Source organism: Bos taurus, chromosome 11 (genome assembly GCF_002263795.3).
Source record: "Bos taurus isolate L1 Dominette 01449 registration number 42190680 breed Hereford chromosome 11, ARS-UCD2.0, whole genome shotgun sequence".
In the NCBI taxonomy this organism is placed as follows: domain Eukaryota; kingdom Metazoa; phylum Chordata; class Mammalia; order Artiodactyla; family Bovidae; genus Bos; species Bos taurus.
The window spans coordinates 48,748,418-48,766,776 of NC_037338.1; the positions used below are offsets into that span (position 1 = coordinate 48,748,418).

The 18,359-nt window shown below is 41.9% G+C and overlaps 2 protein-coding genes and 1 non-coding gene across 4 annotated transcripts in view; 1 reads left to right on the forward strand and 2 right to left on the reverse strand.

Moving 5' to 3' along the window:
* The window catches only part of PTCD3 (pentatricopeptide repeat domain 3), a 31,155-nt gene extending 20,588 nt beyond the window's left edge, over positions 1-10,567 (reverse strand). Inside the window, 4 exon segments of one of the 2 annotated variants that reach the window (NM_001046034.1) lie at positions 5,032-5,077; positions 8,653-8,689; positions 8,799-8,851; positions 10,442-10,567. In NM_001046034.1, coding sequence (NP_001039499.1) covers positions 5,032-5,077; positions 8,653-8,689; positions 8,799-8,851; positions 10,442-10,545 — 240 coding nt within the window. In that variant the 5' untranslated portion in view covers positions 10,546-10,567. 2 annotated transcript variants of the gene reach the window in all.
* Positions 10,568-11,003: 436 nt separating this feature from the next.
* The window catches only part of POLR1A (RNA polymerase I subunit A), an 84,228-nt gene continuing 76,872 nt past the window's right edge, over positions 11,004-18,359 (forward strand). The window contains exons 1-2 of the mRNA NM_001192876.2: positions 11,004-11,080; positions 16,870-17,074. Coding sequence (NP_001179805.1) covers positions 11,004-11,080; positions 16,870-17,074 — 282 coding nt within the window. The remainder of the gene's footprint in view (positions 11,081-16,869; positions 17,075-18,359) is intronic.
* LOC112448932 (small nucleolar RNA SNORA76) lies at positions 18,163-18,289 on the reverse strand. Its single transcript, XR_003037390.1, has one exon. It is a non-coding gene; the product is annotated as a small nucleolar RNA SNORA76 (small nucleolar RNA).

Sequence of the window (18,359 nt, forward strand, 5' to 3'; positions counted from 1 at the left end):
GTCCAGGAAGACCTCAAGGAAAAGACTTAAAGAGATAAAGGCAGAAATTATGTGGCTATCTCAGAGAGATATAAACTAGGCAGAACAAATCAGATCAGATCAGATCAGATCAGTCACTCAGTCATGTCCGACTCTTTGCGACCCCATGAATCGCAGCACGCCAGGCCTCCCTGTCCATCACCAACTCCCGGAGTTCACTCAGACTCATGTCCATCGAGTCAGTGATGCCATCCAGCCATCTCATCCTCTGTCATCCCCTTCTCCTCCTGCCCCCAATCCCTCCCAGCATCAGAGTCTTTTCCAATGAGTCAACTCTTCGCATGAGGTGGCCAAAGTACTGGAGTTTCAGCTTTAGCATCAAGCCTTCCAAAGAAATCCCAGGGCTGATCTCCTTCAGAATGGACTGGTTGGATCTCCTTGCAGTCCAAGGGACTCTTCTCCAACACCACAGTTCAAAAGCATCAATTCTTTGGTGTTCAGCCTTCTTCACAGTCCAACTCTCACATCCATACATGACCATAGGAAAAACCATAGCCTTGACTAGATGAACCTTTGTTGGCAAAGTAATGTCTCTGCTTTTGAATATGCTATCTAGGTTGGTCATAGCTTTCCTTCCAAGGAGTAAGCGTCTTTTAATTTCATGGCTGCAGTCACCATCTGCAGTGATTTGGGAGCCCCAAAAATAAAGTCTGACACCATTTCCACTGTTTCCCCATCTATTTCCCATGAAGTGGTGGGACCAGATGCCATGATCTTCGTTTTCTGAATGTTGAGCTTTAAGCCAACTTTTTCACTCTCTACTTTCACTTTCATCAAGAGGCTTTTGAGTTCCTCTTCACTTTCTGCCATAAGGGTGGTGTCATCTGCATATCTGAGGTTATTGATATTTCTCCCGGCAATCTTGATTCCAGCTTGTGTTTCTTCCAGTCCAGCTTTTCTCATGATGTACTCTGCATATAAGTTAAATAAACAGGGTGACAATATACAGCCTTGACGAACTCCTTTTCCTATTTGGAACCAGTCTGTTGTTCCATGTCCAGTTCTAACTGTTACTTCCTGACCTGCATACAGATTTCTCAAGAGGCAGATCAGGTGGTCTGGTATTCTCATCTCTTTTAGAATTTTCCACAGTTTATTGTGATCCACACAGTCAAAGGCTTTGGCATAGTCAATAAAGCAGAAATAGATGCTTTTCTGGAACTCTCTTGCTTTTTCGATGATCCACCGGATGTTGGCAATTTGATCTCTGGTTCCTCTGCCTTTTCTAAAACCAGCTTGAACATCAGGAAGTTCATGGTTCACATATTGCTGAAGCCTGACTTGGAGAATTTTGAGCATTACTTTACTAGCGTGTGAAATGAGTGCAATTGTGCGGTAGTTTGAGCATTCTTTGGCATTGCCTTTCTTTGGGATTGGAATGAAAACTGACCCTTTCCAGTCCTGTGCCCACTGCTGAGTTTTCCAAATTTGCTGGCATATTGAGTGCAGCACTTTCACAGCATCATCTTTCAGGATATGAAAGAGCTCAACTGGAATTCCATCACCTCCACTAGCTTTGTTCGTAGTGATGCTTTCTAAGGCCCACTTCACTTCACATTCCAGGATGTCTGGCTCTAGGTCAGTGATCACACCATCGTGATTATCTGGGTCGTGAAGATCTTTTTTGTACGGTTCTTCTGGGTATTCTTGCCATCTCTTCTTAATATCTTCTGCTTCTGTTAGGTCTATACCATTTCTGTCCTTTATCAAGCTCATCTTTGCGTGAAATGTTCTTTTGGTATCTCTGATTTTCTTGAAGAGATCCCTAGTCTTTCCCATTCTGTTGTTTTCCTCTATTTCTTTGCACTGATCACTGAAGGCTTTCTTATGTCTTCTTGCTATTCTTTGGAACTCTGCATTCAGATGTTTACATCTTTCCTTTTGTCCTTTGCTTTTCGCTTCTCTTCTTTTCACAGCTATTTGTAAGGCCTCCCCAGACAGCCATTTTGCTTTTTTGCATTTCTTTTCTATGGGAATGGTCTTGATCCCTGTCTCCTGTACAATGTCACGAACCTCATTCCATAGTTCCAAGGAGCCGTGGCTGCGTGGGCGCAGGAGGGCCTAGAGGAGCTATCCCACGTGGAAGGTCAGGAAGGGCGGTGGTGAGGAGATACCCCTTGTCCAAGGTAACGAGCAATGGCTGCGCTTTGCTGGAGCAGCCGTGAAGAGATACCCCACACCCAAGGTAAGAGAAACCCAAGTAAGATGGTAGGTGTTGCAAGAGGGCATCAGAGGGCAAACACACTGAAACCATACTCACAGAAAACTAGTCAGTCTAATCACACTAGGACCACAGCCTTGTCTAACTCAATGAAACTAAGCCATGCCCCTGGGGCCACCCAAGACGGGCGGGTCATGGTGGAGAGATTTGACAGAATGTGGTCCACTGGAGAAGGGAATGGCAAACCACTTCAGTATTCTTGCCTTGAGAACCCCATGAACAGTATGAAAAGGCAAAATGACAGGATACTGAAAGAGAAACTCCACAGGTCAGTAGGTACCCAATATGCTACTGGCGATCAGTGGAGAAATAACTCCAGAAAGAATGAAGGGATGGAGCCAAAGCAAAAAGAACACCCAGCTGTGGATGTGACTGGTGATAGAAGCAAGGTCCGATGCTGTAAAGAGCAATATTGCAGAGGAACCTGGAATGTCAGGTCCATGAATCAAGGCAAACTGGAAGTGGTCAAACAAGAGATGGCAAGAGTGAATATCGACATTCTAGGAATCAGCGAACTGAAATGGACTGGAATGGGTGAATTTAACTCAGATGACCATTATATCTACTACTGCAGGCAGGAATCCCTCAGAAGAAATGGAGTGGCCATCATGGTCAACAAAAGAGTCCGAAATGCAGTACTTGGATGCAATCTCAAAAACAACAGAATGATCTCTGTTCGTTTCCAAGGCAAACCATTCAATATCACAGTAATCCAAGTCTATGCCCCAACCAGTAACGCTGAAGAAGCTGAAGTTGAACGGTTCTATGAAGACCTACAAGACCTTTTAGAACTAACACCCCAAAAAGATGTCCTTTTCATTATAGGGGACTGGAATGCAAAAGTAGAAGTCAAGAAACACCTGGAGTAACAGGCAAATTTGGCCTTGGAATACGGAATGAAGCAGGGCAAAGACTGATAGAGTTTTGCCAAGAAAATGCACTGGTCATAACAAACACCCTCTTCCAACAACACAAGAGAAGACTCTATACATGGACATCGCCAGATGGTCAATACCGAAATCAGATTGATTATATTCTTTGCAACCAAAGATGGAGAAGCTCTATACAGTAAGCAAAAACAAGACCAGGAGCTGACTGTGGCTCAGACCATGAACTCCTTATTGCCAAATTCAGACTTAAATTGAAGAAAGTAGGGAAAACCACTAGACCATTCAGGTATGACCTAAATCAAATCCCTTATGATTATACAGAGGAAGTGAGCAAGCATTAAAGCCTCGAGGCAGACCTGTGCCTGATAAGAAACTGAGAATTAGCTAGGAGGCTGCCTGGTTAGAGGAGGGTACAAGAAAGATGGTAGGAAATGTGGTCAGAGCTGGGGTGGGGAGGGACTGCAATTTTTGTTTCGTTTGTAACAAATGAGAAGCCATTTGAGCTCTGAGTAGAAGAGTGATGTGAGTCAACCTTTTAGCAGGGTCCCTATGGCTGTTTAATGGGTTGAGGAAGTCAAGAGAACAGAGACTGCTGTAATTAATCCAACATAGTAAGAGATGATGGTGGCTTGGATGACCTGGTAAGCACCATTAAGGGTAGAATGTGTGGTTCCTGAATGAATGAATAATTGTCCCCTGGATTTTAAGAGCCCAAGCCCAAATCAGACAAGTGTGCACGTAATTCTACAACTTCTTTGACTTAAATGCGCCTTGGGTCAATCTCACTGAAAAACTGACAACAATCTCTAAGGTCTATTTCCCCGAGTTTACATTTCAAGTGCCTATTTATGGATACGTGAACTGAAAATCTAAGTATCTTGCTACTATGGAGATGCAGTATTTTAAAACCAACGTCAGAAACTTCCAGGATGTATTTGGCCCCTAAGTTTAACACCCACAATTGAAGAACCGTTCTGGAAATCTGTGACAACCGCCTCAAGGAGGGTGAGAACCCACAGATATTGTGGTTTAAAAAAAAGAGAACTTGAAAGTTCTATTTCTGAGGCATTTACTATGGTTTCAGTTTATCTATCAAGACTACAGACCCTATTCTTGAATTGTGAAGGGAGGAATTTACTCACAAATTAATCAGATAGCTGGAGCAATAATAAAATAGCCAGCATTTACTGAGCATGTCCTTTGTGCCAGGTGATGTCCTAAGCCCTTTCACGTGTACTAACTTATTTCTTATCAAAAACCTTAATGTTTGGTGCTGTGAGTAAACACCCATTTTACAGATAAGGAAACAGATTATAATCCAGATGTATTTTTCTAAAGTAAGTTTGATATAACGTTCATTAATATAAGCCATTAAAAAAAAGAAAACATGTAGGAAATTTTACATGTCAAAACTAATTCCCTGACGTATCAAGAGAAAAGGTAACTTTGTGATAAAGATGAAAAAGAACATTTGGCCCCAAGACCCAGATTCTTAATCACTGGATTTCTTTCAGTATGGTGGGTACACTGTTCTCAAAGTGGTTCTGTCACTTGCATTAGAGTATCACACCCAACCATTCCCTAGGAACATGTATTTCAACAAGCTCTTCAGGAGGTTAAAAATCACTGGCATAGTATAAAAACAATGAATCTGGAGGAAAAAAACCATGGCACCAAGTCAAGGTTTTAATATCCTAAGCAGCCCTGAGCTAATCACTTTAAAAGCTTTAGATTTCTCATTTGTCACATGAAGAGTCTGGACTAGATAGTGCTATGAAACTCTCTAGATCCACAACAGTTAAACTGTGAATAAAGAAGAGGTGTGAACATTAAGTTTATTATTAGCTGAATTAGATACAAAACCCTGAAATTCCTACTTACCCTGTGCACCGTGGATGCAAGTGCTTGAAGAACAGCCACTTTATCCCTAAGAATGAGAATCACAAGTTAACCCTCATCAGGGCTTCTCATACTTACAACGTTAACAAGTGACTCTACTCTCAGAATGGACTGGCCATTAACAAAGATCACGTCTTAAGTAAAGCCAGTTCTGATCTCTAGAATAATATCACTAGAATAGTAAGTTAGAAAATGAGAAAACTGTTCAGTTATTTTTACCAAAGGTGCTTAGTACATGTTCCTACTATGCTTTGCTACCCTCCCTGGCCTGGTCTCTATAACCATCACCCCGGGCTAGCAATTTCCATCCTCAGCCTCATAAAACTTTCTTAACCCTGAATCTTTCACCCTATCCATTTTCCTCTGCATTCTTACTGCAGCTTTCTGTAATATTCCTGCCTTATTATCTAAATTGGTGACTCCCAATTCAGCTATATATGGGAATAGACATATGAAAAAAAGAAAACATCTACAAAACTTTACATGTCAAAACTAATTCCCTGATGTATACAATATCTACTGGATTTTCTAAAATAGCAGTTAATGTAATTTTAGCAAGAGAAAGACATTCTTTTCTCAGTATTCCCTAACTAAATCTTTCATTAGCATATTTAAGTCTTATCAAGTGAGTATACTCAACAAATGCAAGTGAAAACACTAAGAACATTCAAATCAGTCACCAGTTTCTTAAAGGTTATTTTAAAAATTATCTCAACGAATACATTATACTGAAAAAAATATCTGGCAGAAAACAACAAAATTCTGTAAGGCAATTATCCTTCAATTAAAAAAAAAAACAAAACTATTCTATCTGATGTTATTTTGTGACCCCCTGCCCCCACTTAACCTCTACTGTAGGTTTAGTGGTTATATTTCCAGAACTTTAAAGGGTACTTTTACACACACACCACCATAAAACACAAAACAAAAACACATGTCATCATTCCGGGTATGTGTTCCATAAGTTTGCACTATCCATGTTACTATGTGCAAATCTAATTAATTTCTTTAAATGTTATATTGTATGATAACCATTTTTTAACCATCTCCTTACTATGGGCATTGGGGCCATTTCACTTTATTATTCCCAAGTTGTAAAGAGCACTCTCATCCATGTCTCTTTGGGTGTATTTGCAAGTGATCCTCCAGAATGGCTAACCAATTGGTATTGCACGTTTTAAAACTGTGGTTCTGCCAAACTTCTCTCCAGTGTGTTGTTCCAGTTGACTGCCCTATCAACAAATGTATTTTGAGTATCCATTTTCCACATCTTCTTGCCAGTGTGGTAAATTTTAACATCCATTTCTTCAATGAGTCCAGTCACCTATGCACTGATCATAATTGGGCTCCATACCCTCCCTAAAGTAACTATACAATACAGATTGACGTGCTCAGAATACTCTATCCTGTTACAGTTGTATATTAAAACTCACTATAACCCTCTACAATTTGTTAAAGTCTTCTACAGCACTTGTGATCTGGGAAATCATAGCCTTAAAAGATGCTTCATGTTTCAAATAAGGCAAGACGAACTTATAGTCTTCATAGTTTCTTTTCAATCTAAAAGCACAAATTCCTGAGCCTGGAAAGCAGAGGCTCTCTATTAGAAAACCTCTATCAATCACTTTGTCTCTAAGGGGACAGACAGTAAATATTTTAGGCTTTATGGGCCATAAGGATTCTGTTACAACTACTCAGCTCTGCCTTTGGAGCATAAAAGTAGCCGCAGATAGTAAGTTAGTAAGTGACTGAGGCTGTGTTCTAAAAAAGAAAAAAAAAAATTAACTGACACCAAAATTTGTTATGAAATAGTCTTCTTTTAAACCTTTACTTAATGGGCTATAAATAAACAGGCCTCAATCTGTTAACTAAGGCTCTGTATCAACTACCCTATTTCTCCTATTCTAAGAGCATTTTTTAGAGGCTGGTCTGCATGGTCTCCCACCACCACAGTTAGGTCATGATCACACCCCACCCTGCCTTACTGTTTTCCAGATTTGTGGGGCTTATACAGAAGAATTACCTGCAGGAACATGCATTTTAAACAAAATTCCCAGGTGATTCTGATGCCAATAAAATCATCTGACCCATTTTAAGGTACAGTTAAACTGCGTTTTCAATAAAGAAAAGTCAAAGTCACTCAGTTGTGTCCCACTCTTTAGGACTCCTTAGACTATATATGGTCCCTGGAATTCTCCAGGCCAGAATACTGGAGTGGGTAGCCTTTCCCATCTCCAGGGGATCTTCTCAATTCAGAGATAGAACCCAGGTCTCCTGCACTGTAGGTAGATTTTTTACCAGTTGAGCCACCAGGGAAGCAATAAAGTATAAAATATGCACTCTAACTAGACTGTAGGCCATCTGAACACACCCTCAATACACTTCCTCTCTTGTATTCCCCGTGGGACCGTTGTCAGAAGGGAAAGAGGCACAATGAGTTGGTAAAGCGCACTGGACATGAATGCCATTCGAGAAATGCCTTGTTCGTGCTTATGTATATTCCTATTCTGATCTTGGTTCTGATTCTCAGGCCCGAGTTTTACTCACTGGGTCGTATCTGACTCTTTGTGACCCCACGGACTGCAGGCTCCTCTGTCTATGGGATTTCCCAGGCAAGAATACTGGAGTGGGCTGCCATTTCCTTCTCGAGGGGATCTTCCCGACCTAGGGATAGAACCCACACCTCCTGCACTGGCAGCAGATTCTTTACCACTGAGCCACTAGGGAAGGTAAAAATGAACCTGAATATATCCATACAATAAAATACTATGTAATCACTCAAAATTAAAATCAGAGTACAGAACAGTATGTCTAACAAATCACCACTAAACTAAATGTCCACGTACAACTTATATATAAAAGGTTATACTGCAGAACTTTAAAATAATAGCTGCCATCTACTGAGATCTGATTATGTGGTAGTAACTGTTGAAATGCTCATGTAATCCTCTGAGGCAGGTGGTATATTACCTACATTCTACTATGGCAAAGAGAGATTAAGTAACTTGTCTTTGAATATGGTGATTGGTGGTAATTTTATTTCCTTTTTGCATGTTCAATTTATCCCAATCCCCTTTAGGCAATGGTCATTAATTTAACAGAGTTTTTTTTTTTTTAATGAGTCTGAATCTTAAGTCATACTCAAAAAAGACCTAGTTTTTTGAAAGATCTTTCAACGCATTCAGTAATATCATTACTATATGAATTTTTGTAAGTTTTAATTCTTATGTATTCAACAAATGTTGAATATGTATAAGGCAATTTGTTCAAGGATCTAGCCGGTGGGTTAAAAAAGCTAAATTTTGCAGTCTGCACCATTTACCTACTAAACACCATAAGATAATTCTTTTTTTGGGTCTCCTAACAATGTAAAACCTCCTTAAGAAAGAAAAACAGAAATTATTCTAATAATGATACTCATGACTGACCATCACTACATAAATATTAACTCAAACTTAGTTCAGATAGGTCTTTTAAGTAAATCTCACTCCCCATTCACTCACTACTCTCTACCTCCAATTGCCATTCCTGTCACTGGCTTCTTACCTAACAATGTTTCTCATAAGCACTTAACCACTTTTTGAATGAATGCTGAATACTCACCAAGTTTTCTTTTTTGGAATGACTACTTCTTCAGTCCCTTAATGTGAAAAATAAAACAAAAGCAAATCAGTTTCCAATACTACTACTATAAAGAAGTATAATGCATTAACATAAAAATGGAATTATTTCAATACATTTTTATATACCTGCTATATCAGCTCCTTCATCCTTTGGGACAGCTGCACTTCCAGAATAAAATCTGCAATAAATAAATAAAAGCTCTAAAGCTAATACTCATTAATGAACTTTCCAGCTCACCCCCAACTATGTGCAACTGAGCCAAAATTTTCCAATTATCATGGATCAAACTGATTGGATAATTCATGTCAAGGTATGCTGAGAAGACATGGCCTGAATAACAAGTTCAAAACCATTACAAAATAAGTACAAGATACAGATATAATATGGCCAACAATTTTCAAAATCAGGCAGTCTCATTAAATCAAATCATAGGAAAAAAAGGAAAAATTTAGTAGTACTTGAACATTTTAACAGCTGACCTGAAATATAAAGGACTTTCAACTCTGAAGATCTAAAACACTGGGGCTAAAAGAAATGATTTAACGGGCTCCTGATTATACATGGATGATGATCTAATGATCAAATGTTAATAAATAACATATTCAAAGCCATTTAAAGCAAATTATGAAACTAAGATCACCATGGTTTTTCATTTCACTTGCTTCAACACTCAGGAATGTACCAAATACCTTTGTCCTAATATAAACTTGGAACTGTTATTATTTTTTTAACCCAAAATATAGAACCACTGACCCCTGAATGAGTTTTAAAATGTTATCACGTTAAAAAAATTAAGTCAACATATCACACAGATTACATACACTATCTTGTAAGTATTTTCCTCCTAAACAGCACTGATACCCTTCAGAAAATTGTCAAGATGTGATTAAAATAGAAAATTACTTCCTTTACTGGTTTTGGTCTCCAGTGTCCTCTTAAATCAACCCCTCTGCACTACCTGGTGGAGCCGTTTTCTCTTTTGTGAGCCGAGTTTAGGGAAGGCCTTAATATAAAATGTATACTGTAAATTACACAACTCACTTATTCCTCACTGTTTTTCCATGGCTGCTACTAGCTCCAGTCTACACATAAGGGAATTTGTCTACTATCACCTCGCAAAGGAAATGCAAACATCCAATCTAAAATTAGGTTATTTCCAACTTTCACAAGCAATTGCTGGCTTTTATACTTCCACAACGCTTTGTATTGAAAAATAACTACATAAATGATACACGTGCCAAGTTTTAACAATCACAGCGATTTCATTCAGATTGTGTTCACATCTTGTGGGCTTTCCTGTTTTTATGAACACTTGGAAAATTTCTTCCGTCAACCATCCCTACAACATCCAGTGGAACTCGTAAACGGCCTTTAATCTGGGAAAACCTGATTTCCCGCGTTCCTCCCAGGTGGGAGAAAACGCGTAGGGGAGGATAGTTTTCCTTTTTTAAAAAAACACGTGGAATGGAGTGATTAATAGCCACACTTATTAGGATGCAGGATTCCCCAAGAGAAGAATCCTAATCTTCCTGTGAGTTCTAACCCCGGCGTAGACCAGCCAAATAAGAAATCTCCACCCCTAAAAAGCGCGTTTGGAGCCCTTGCTCAAAAACGTGCCGCACCGCGTGCTGGCTTGCCGGGTCGCCCGGCCACGAGCGCGCTCATTCCACTCCACCGCATCTAGTTCCCCAGCAATAAGGGGGAAAAGGGATACAAAGAGCCAAGGTGATCCCGGTTCTTTCTCATGGGTTATCCAAGCTTCTCTCACCTGCTACTAGGGGTCCGTCCACAGGGACCTGCCCGCCGAGCCGTCAGCGGTACGCAAAGCCCACAGCTGACCCTCAACCACCTTGCGGACGCCACGGACGCCATATTTGGCGCCTTCGCATAGTATGCTGGGAAAGTACGCCCTCCACCTTAACGCGGGAGAGGTGGGCGGGGAATGGCTCGGCTATTGGCTGAGACGGAACAAGAAGAAATCAATCATAAAATAGGTTACAAGCTCATGGTTTGAAAGACTTTGCTTCAGAAGTTAAAGGCTCAGTAGGCCTCATTTCCCTCGAAGATCTTTCCTAAAAGGTTATTTTAATTTCTTATATATGTTCGATTATTTTCAAAGTAAAGGGGCGCGCGAGAGTCGTGAAATTATTTTCTCCCTCCCCCCACCTCGAGCGGAAATGATATTGTCCCTGTAAATCTTACGGCGAGTCTTTCTCGCGCGCAAGCGCAGTTTAAAATCACATGGTGGCGGACCGGAGGTGGTGTGAAAACTACAACAGTGGTGACTGGGCCGTCTCTCTGGGTGTAGGAGCTCGGAACTAACCTGGAGGATGTTGGGCTCAAAGAACATGCCCTGGCGGCGGCTGCAGGGCATTTCCTTCGGGATGTATTCGGCCGAAGAACTCAAGTAAGGAGTTGGTGGGAAGCATGCAAGAGCCTCTTGGGCTCGGGGCCGTAAACTACTGTTCCCAGCAGGTCTTGCGCCCAGTTTCTCCTCAGAGTCCATTGCTGTGTAGCGCATGGCCTGCTGGGACCTATAGTTCTGGGAACGTCTTGGGCTAGTGAGCACTGACTGCCTAGAGCCCGGTGTTGCTGGTTTGCACTTGGGTAGGTTAGGGGTTCGCAGATGGAAGCGTTATCGTCCGCCAGTCTCCTCGTTAAATCAGCCTGGTTTGTGGAGTTACTGTAATGTTTCTGACGTAGTTTATTAAGCGCATGATGAGTCTCCTCTTGTCTGTAAGATGATTATTCTTCAAGACTCAATTCATGGGACAGCTTCTTGGTTGGACCGTCTATATTCTCTGCCTAGTTATTAATACTGAATCAAAAAGACTCTCTTAAGTCCTCCTTTTCATCGCCGTAGCATTTGACAGAACTTTACTATTTTCAGGTTCTTCTATTTCTGTGACATGTATTGTTTCCTTCCTGACTCAGTTTATCAACCCACTAACATTTATTGATCATCCTGTTTTTGCCAGGCACTAAGCTAGGTGTTCATGAAAAGTGAAATGTTAGTCTCTCAGCCCTGTTCAACTTATTGCGACCATGTGAACTGTAGCCCACCAGGCTCTTCTGTCCATGGGGTTGTCCAGGCAAGAATACTGGAGTGGGTTGCCATTCCCTTCTCCTGAGGATCTTCCTGACCCAGGGTTCAAACCCAGGTCTCTTACATTGCAGGTAGATTCTTTACCGTCTGAGCCGCATTCCTGACACATTGGTGAACGATGTCCTTGCATTCAGTGGCTTATACTCGAATTCATCTCAGGCTCTTTAGCTGATTCCTCTTTTCCTTAAATCTTGCTGTTCCTTCAGATTCTATTCTAATCAAATAGCTTTTCTTTTCCAAAATGTCCTCCCTAGACGATTTCACCACTTTCATGATCTGTATTCTCAAATTTAAATCTCCAACCCAAATTTCTTTCACTGATTTTTCAGACTTGTTTTTTTCAGCTGCAGTTGGACATCTTATTTGAATTTTACACCGAGATCTTAAACTCATATTCCAAAAACTTTTCCTATCCCTACAGGAAGGGAGAACTTGACCCTCCAAAATGGTATACCTTAATCTAGTGCAAAATGTTCACTATTTTGTGACAGGGCTGTAATTCTAGACCCATTTCTCCTGACATCTCATTTGCTTATTGGGTTCTTATTGTGTGTCATCTATGTATTTCTTTGTTCTCTACCCTCCTTTTCATCACACCGTATCTCTTGTTTGAATTGTCTTTTTCTTCCATCTCCCTGCCCTTACACCACTCCAGTCCATCTTCTACCTTGCTGTTAAAATAAATGCGATGATGCTCCTATTCCCCGTAATATCCTCCAAAGGCTTTCCGTTTCCCTCAGGTAAATGATACTTTTTTAGCTTAGCCTACAGGTTTACCCATGATCAGTCCAGTGATGATTTTAGGTATAACATCATCCCTTCTTTCACCCTAATAAACCACTTGCACATTCCATAAACTGCCATCAGGTTTCATCATCTGCGCCTTTCTTCAAGCTGTTTCCTCCACATGCCTTATCCCCTCTGCCAGAGGGGTCTACTTCCCTGCTCTCACCCCACCACCCCTCCCTGGAGGCACCTGGAGAGCATCTCTTACACTGAAGGCGCAGCTCAACCTCCCTCATTTCTGAAATCTTTCCACACCTAGTACAGTTGTGTCATGGTTCCTTGGTTACTTTTTGTGCTTGTTTGTATTTTAGTCTCTCCACTGGCCTTTCTTTTATCCTCAACTCTTATTGACTGACTGGATGAATAACTCCTGGGCTACAACAGTATGCTGCTTCTGAAATTCAATTGTATCATCACTAGCCATAAATTGATACTATTTCATTCAAAAGCAATAGAATTGATTTTTTTACAAGTGAGTTGTAGAGTTTTCAGAGAACTGCATGAGTAAATTTATACCCATTACTAACATTTGATCTATTTGAGTCTAGGGTTGAGAAATTTCAGTAATTATGCCACCTTTTGTTGTGCTAGTTTCTAGTAGCTTCCTAGCTCACTTGGAGTAAAAGCCAAGTCCTTAAAATGGCCCGAAAAGGTCATTCTGGCCCCCTGGTTATTTTTCTGAACTTACCTCTGTACTCATCCTGGCCTCCTAGCTGTTCCTAGAGTGCCATAAGCACACATCTGTCTCAGGACCTTTGCACTCCCTGCTTCTTCCTCCTGTGAAAGTGACCTCCTGTGATGGCCGGCTCCTTCATCTTCAGGCCTTTGTTCAAGCATAAGCTTCTCAGTATGGATTCCCCCCAACCATTGGCCCACTCTATCATCCTCCCCCTTTTCTGCTTACTTTTCTTCATAGCATTTTCTTCCATCTAATAAACTATGTGCTTACTAATTTTGGTTTTTGTCTGCCTGCTTTCAGTAGGATGTAAAGCCCATGAGCGCAGGGACTCTTGTCTGTTTTCCCAGCATCTAAAAGTGTGTCTGCCACATTATTTGTTAAGTGCATGCATGGGTGGGCGGAGGAGCTATCTGTTCAGCTCTTGGTCCTCTCCATTTTTACTACAACCATTTGCGAGGGGGAGGCTCGCTATAGGAGAGAAAATTCCTGACTCTAGGAGGCAGCAAAGGTCATCCTGAAACCCACGTTTGTTAGTTAGTCTTAAACTCTGTTCTCTCTGGTGGAATTCTTGCTGGTTGCCCTTGCTCTATATCCCATTCCTGCAATAATTAGAGTAATTTTCTGCTTTTCCCCGGCTAGAGAGAGGTGCTTTGTTCCTTACCGTAGAAAGACTGAGGATGAAGACAAAAACACACATTCAGTTTTGGATGTGAGGTCTTTGTATAGTCTTTAAAAGCACAGGACACAGTTCTTCTGCCAGTTGGCACAGGTCTGTGCTAGACCCACCTGCCTATTCTTTTTCCATCATTATAGGCTCCAGGCAAGGGAAGTGAAGTACCAACTTATGGAACATGATAGAAAGAAGATCTAGTGGTAAAGGCTTTGCACCCAGACCTAATTAGTGTTTGCCTTATTCTAATTAGTTTGTGTTTGCCTGACACAGTAAATGTTTTTCTTATTTATAATTCCAGTTAAGTTTTAGAGCTCCAGGTAAAATGAGAGACGGAAATGTAGATGAATATTTCTCCAAGTCCAGTGAAGAATGATTTAGCCTAAAGGTAGTGGGAGAAAGTAGTAATAGTAGTGAGTTTAAATCATTAAAAAATTTTAAACTATGGAAACAGTATCATCAAGAAAGTGAAAAGATAGGACTCAAAGTATGTGCAAATCATATGTCTGATAGAATACATGTGTTCAGAATATATAAAGCAGTCTTGTAACTCAGTAATAAAAAAGCAAATAACCCAGTTAAAAAATAGGTAAAGGATTTGAATAAACGTTTCTCCAAAGAGGATATGCCAGTGGCCAATAGGTACATGAAGAGATGCTCACCATCATTAGTCATCGAAACCACAGTGAGGTACTACCTCATACCTGCTAAGATGACTGGAAACAGAAAGATCACAAAATATGCTGGCATGAATTTGGAGAAATTAGAGCCTTGGTGTGGAGAAGGAAATGGCAACCCACTCTAGTACTCTTGCCTGGAAAATTCCATGGATGGAGGAGCTTGGTAGGCTACAGTCCATGGGGTTGCAAAGAGTTGGACATGACTGAGTGACTTCACTTTCTTTCTTTCTATAGTTCCTTTTGGAGAAGGAAATGGCAACCCACTCCAGTGTTCTTGCCTGGAGAATCCCATGGACGGAGGGGCCTGGTGGGCTGCAGTCTTCGGGGTTGCAAAGAGTCGGATGTGACTAAGCAACTAACATACACACACACACACACACCCCCCAGAGCCTTGGTGTATTGCTGCTGGGAATGTAAAATGGTACAGCCACTTTGGAAAACAGTCTGGCAGGGTCTCAAAAAAGTTAAACATAGAGTTACCATGTAACTCAGCAGTTCCAATCCTTGGTATATATCCATGAGAAATAGACAAAATATATTCACACAGTAACTTGTATATAGAAGTTTCTGTCAACATTATTTATAATAGCTAAAGTGTAAAAGTAAGCCAATAAAAGTGGTATAGCCATACGATGGAATACTTTGTGTATGTGCTCAATCTCTCAGTCGTGTCCAGCTCCTTGTGGCCACATGGACTATAGCCCACCAGGCTCCTCTGCCCATGGGTTCTCTAGGCAAGAATACTGGAGTGGGTTGCCATTTCCTACTCCAGGAAACCTTCCCGATCCAGGAATTGAACTCTAACATCTTATATCACCTGCACTGGCAGGCAAATTCTTTACCACGAACGCCACCTGGGAAGCCCAAAATGGAATATTATTTGGCTATTAAAACAAACAAACAAAAAAGTATAGATACAGGCTATGATGTGGATGAGCCTTAAAAATATGCAGGGACTTCCCTGGTGGTCCAGTGACCAAGACTCTGTGCTACCAGTGCAGGGGGCCTGGGTTCAGTCAGGGAATTAGATCCTGTGTGGTACAACTAAGAGTGGCACAGCCAAAATAAATATAAATGTAAATATTTTTAAAAGTGCATGCAAAGTATAATAAGCCAGCTATAAGAAACCACATATCACATGATTTCATTTATGTGAAATGGCTAGATGGGCAATTCTCTGGAGACAAAAAGTAAGTAAGTCACTGCCTAGGACTGGTGGAGGGAGGTAGAGATGGATGGAGAGTGACTGCTAATGTGTATAGGATTTCTTTTAGAGTATGAAATGACTATCCCCTCCAGTATTCTTGCCTGGAAAATCCCCTGGACAGGGGAGCCAGGCAGGCTATAGTCCATAGGATTGCAAAGAGCCGGACACGACTGAGTGCTAACACTTTTCCTTTTTTGAACTGCGTGGGCTTTGGCATTAAGTCTGGTCCACATCTCTCTCCTACCTTCAACACTGCCTCCGCCTTTCTGGGCTGTGTCACCTGGATTGAATCACCTTACCACTCTAAGCCTGTTTGTTCCTCTGAATAACGCACATTATAATGCCTGTCTCGGAGGGTTAAAGTCACACACATGCGTGCATGCTCGGTCATGTCAGACTCTTTTGTGACCCCATGGACTATAGCCCTCCATGTCTCCTCTGTCCATGGAATTTTCCAGGCAAGAATACTGGAAAATACTGGGTAGCTTGCTGCTTATAGAGCATTTGTCATGTAGTGAGTACTTAACTCCTTCGTGCAATGGCACCCCACTCCAGTACTCTTGCCTGAAAAATCCCATGGATGGAGGAGCCTGGTAGGCTGCAGTCCATGAGGTCGCTAAGAGTTGGACACGACTGAGCGACTTCACTTTGACTTTTCACTTTATGCATTGGAGAAGGAAATGGCAACCCACTCCAGTATTCTTGCCTGGAGAATCCCAGAGACGGGAGCCTGGTGGGCTGCCGTCTATGGGGTCACACAGAGTCGGACACGACTGAAGCGACTTAGCAGCAGCAGCAGCATGAAGCCTTCCAGTGTGCTCAGTTAGTTCAAGATTTGTACTAAATCTGGCTTTCAGAGACGTTACCACTCACTCTTCTTCATTCAGCCTCTGTCGTGTGCTAAGTGCTGAGCTGCAGTGAGGAGCAAGGCAGACACCAAATCTGCCCTTTGGATCTGTCACGCAGCTAAGGATCTGGATGTTAGAGCATGAATTTGTACGTGCCGAAGAGGAAACATCAGAGAAGTTGGGTAACCTTAGTCTACCCTGGTGGTTTTTATCTCCTTAGGAAATTAAGCGTGAAGTCCATTACGAACCCTCGGTACCTGGACAGCCTGGGGAACCCCTCGGTAAATGGCCTGTATGATTTAGCTCTGGGCCCCGCTGACTCCAAAGAGGTGTGCTCCACCTGCGTGCAGGACTTCACCAACTGCTCTGGGCACTTGGGCCACATCGACCTCCCGCTCACCGTGTACAACCCTCTCCTCTTCGATGTAAGTCCTGACCCGGCCACCTGGGCCACGTGGGTCTTGGGGCTGCGGGTGGGATTTGTGAGTGCTGGCCCTTGCCCCGGGACAGGTGTCTCAGGAGGAGGTTAGCTCCAGACACTCTGAGTGAAAGTGCTCTTTACTTTGAGATTTAAAACCTGGAGGAGCCAAAGCCGGTATATTCGACTTAGCCTCTAGCCCTGCCTAGACGAACTTCAGTCTGATTCTTGTTGAGAATCGACAAAGCTGGGTTATCTTTATGCAAAGCTAGGGGGAGGGAACGGAGGAAGAGGAGCAAGGGGAGCAGTGTTCAGATCCAATCCCTTTTGTTTCAGAGGCTTTATGCCTTTCAGAAATGTGGGTGGGGTTTCCCTGGCAATAGAGCAAGAGTCCCTAACCCCCTAGATCTAATACCTGATGATCTGAAGTGGAGCTGATGTGATAACAATAGAAATTAACTGCACAATGAATGTAATCCAGAAACCATCACCTCCCACCCCATCATCTGTGGAAAAATTGTCTTCCATGAAACCACTTCCTGGTGCCAAAAAGGTTGGGGACCACTGCCATAGACAACTTTGGAATTCTCTGGGCCTCTCTGAGGCCTTCAGGTGGATTTGTAGGCGCTTGCTTAGTGGCAGGAGGAACAGAGCGCCAGAAGGCCCAGCGCTGAGCTGAGAATGATGACCGTCCAGTCCTGCTTAGACACTTCCAGCTTCTTACATCAGTTAACTCAGCCTCCGGGATTCACTTTAAGCTACTCAGATTAGTGTACAGGGACATGATTTTTGTCTTAATCGTATTAGGGGAAGAGGAATGTCTTGTTAAATACTAAATGTTTTATATATTAAATATTTAAATAATTTTCAATATTTAAATAAGTATTAAATTTAGTATTTAAATAAAGTAAAGGTAGTTCCCTACCTCAGATCCAAAGTAAATTTCTAATGTTAATGGATTAAAATAAAACCGTAAGTGAAAAATACAGAAGAATATCTATCAAGTTCTTAAGGTGAAGAAGGACTTTCCAGGTACATTGAGTGAGATAGAATTCTCCCCCTACCCCATACCCCACCCCCAGCAACCCAGGGCTGCCCTGTCACTCGAGGTTAAAAAAGGGCCGCCTCTGAGGGGGCTGACGACCCCAGTTATGCCCGAGCACATGTGCTCTGGCACTGTAGCCTGCCATGGCCAGGCAAGGTGGGGGCTCAAAGGCAACAGGTCAAAGTGGAATTCTTAAAAGGGTAAACTGCTGGCATAGAAACAAAAACCGTAAGTATGTATGTTGAAA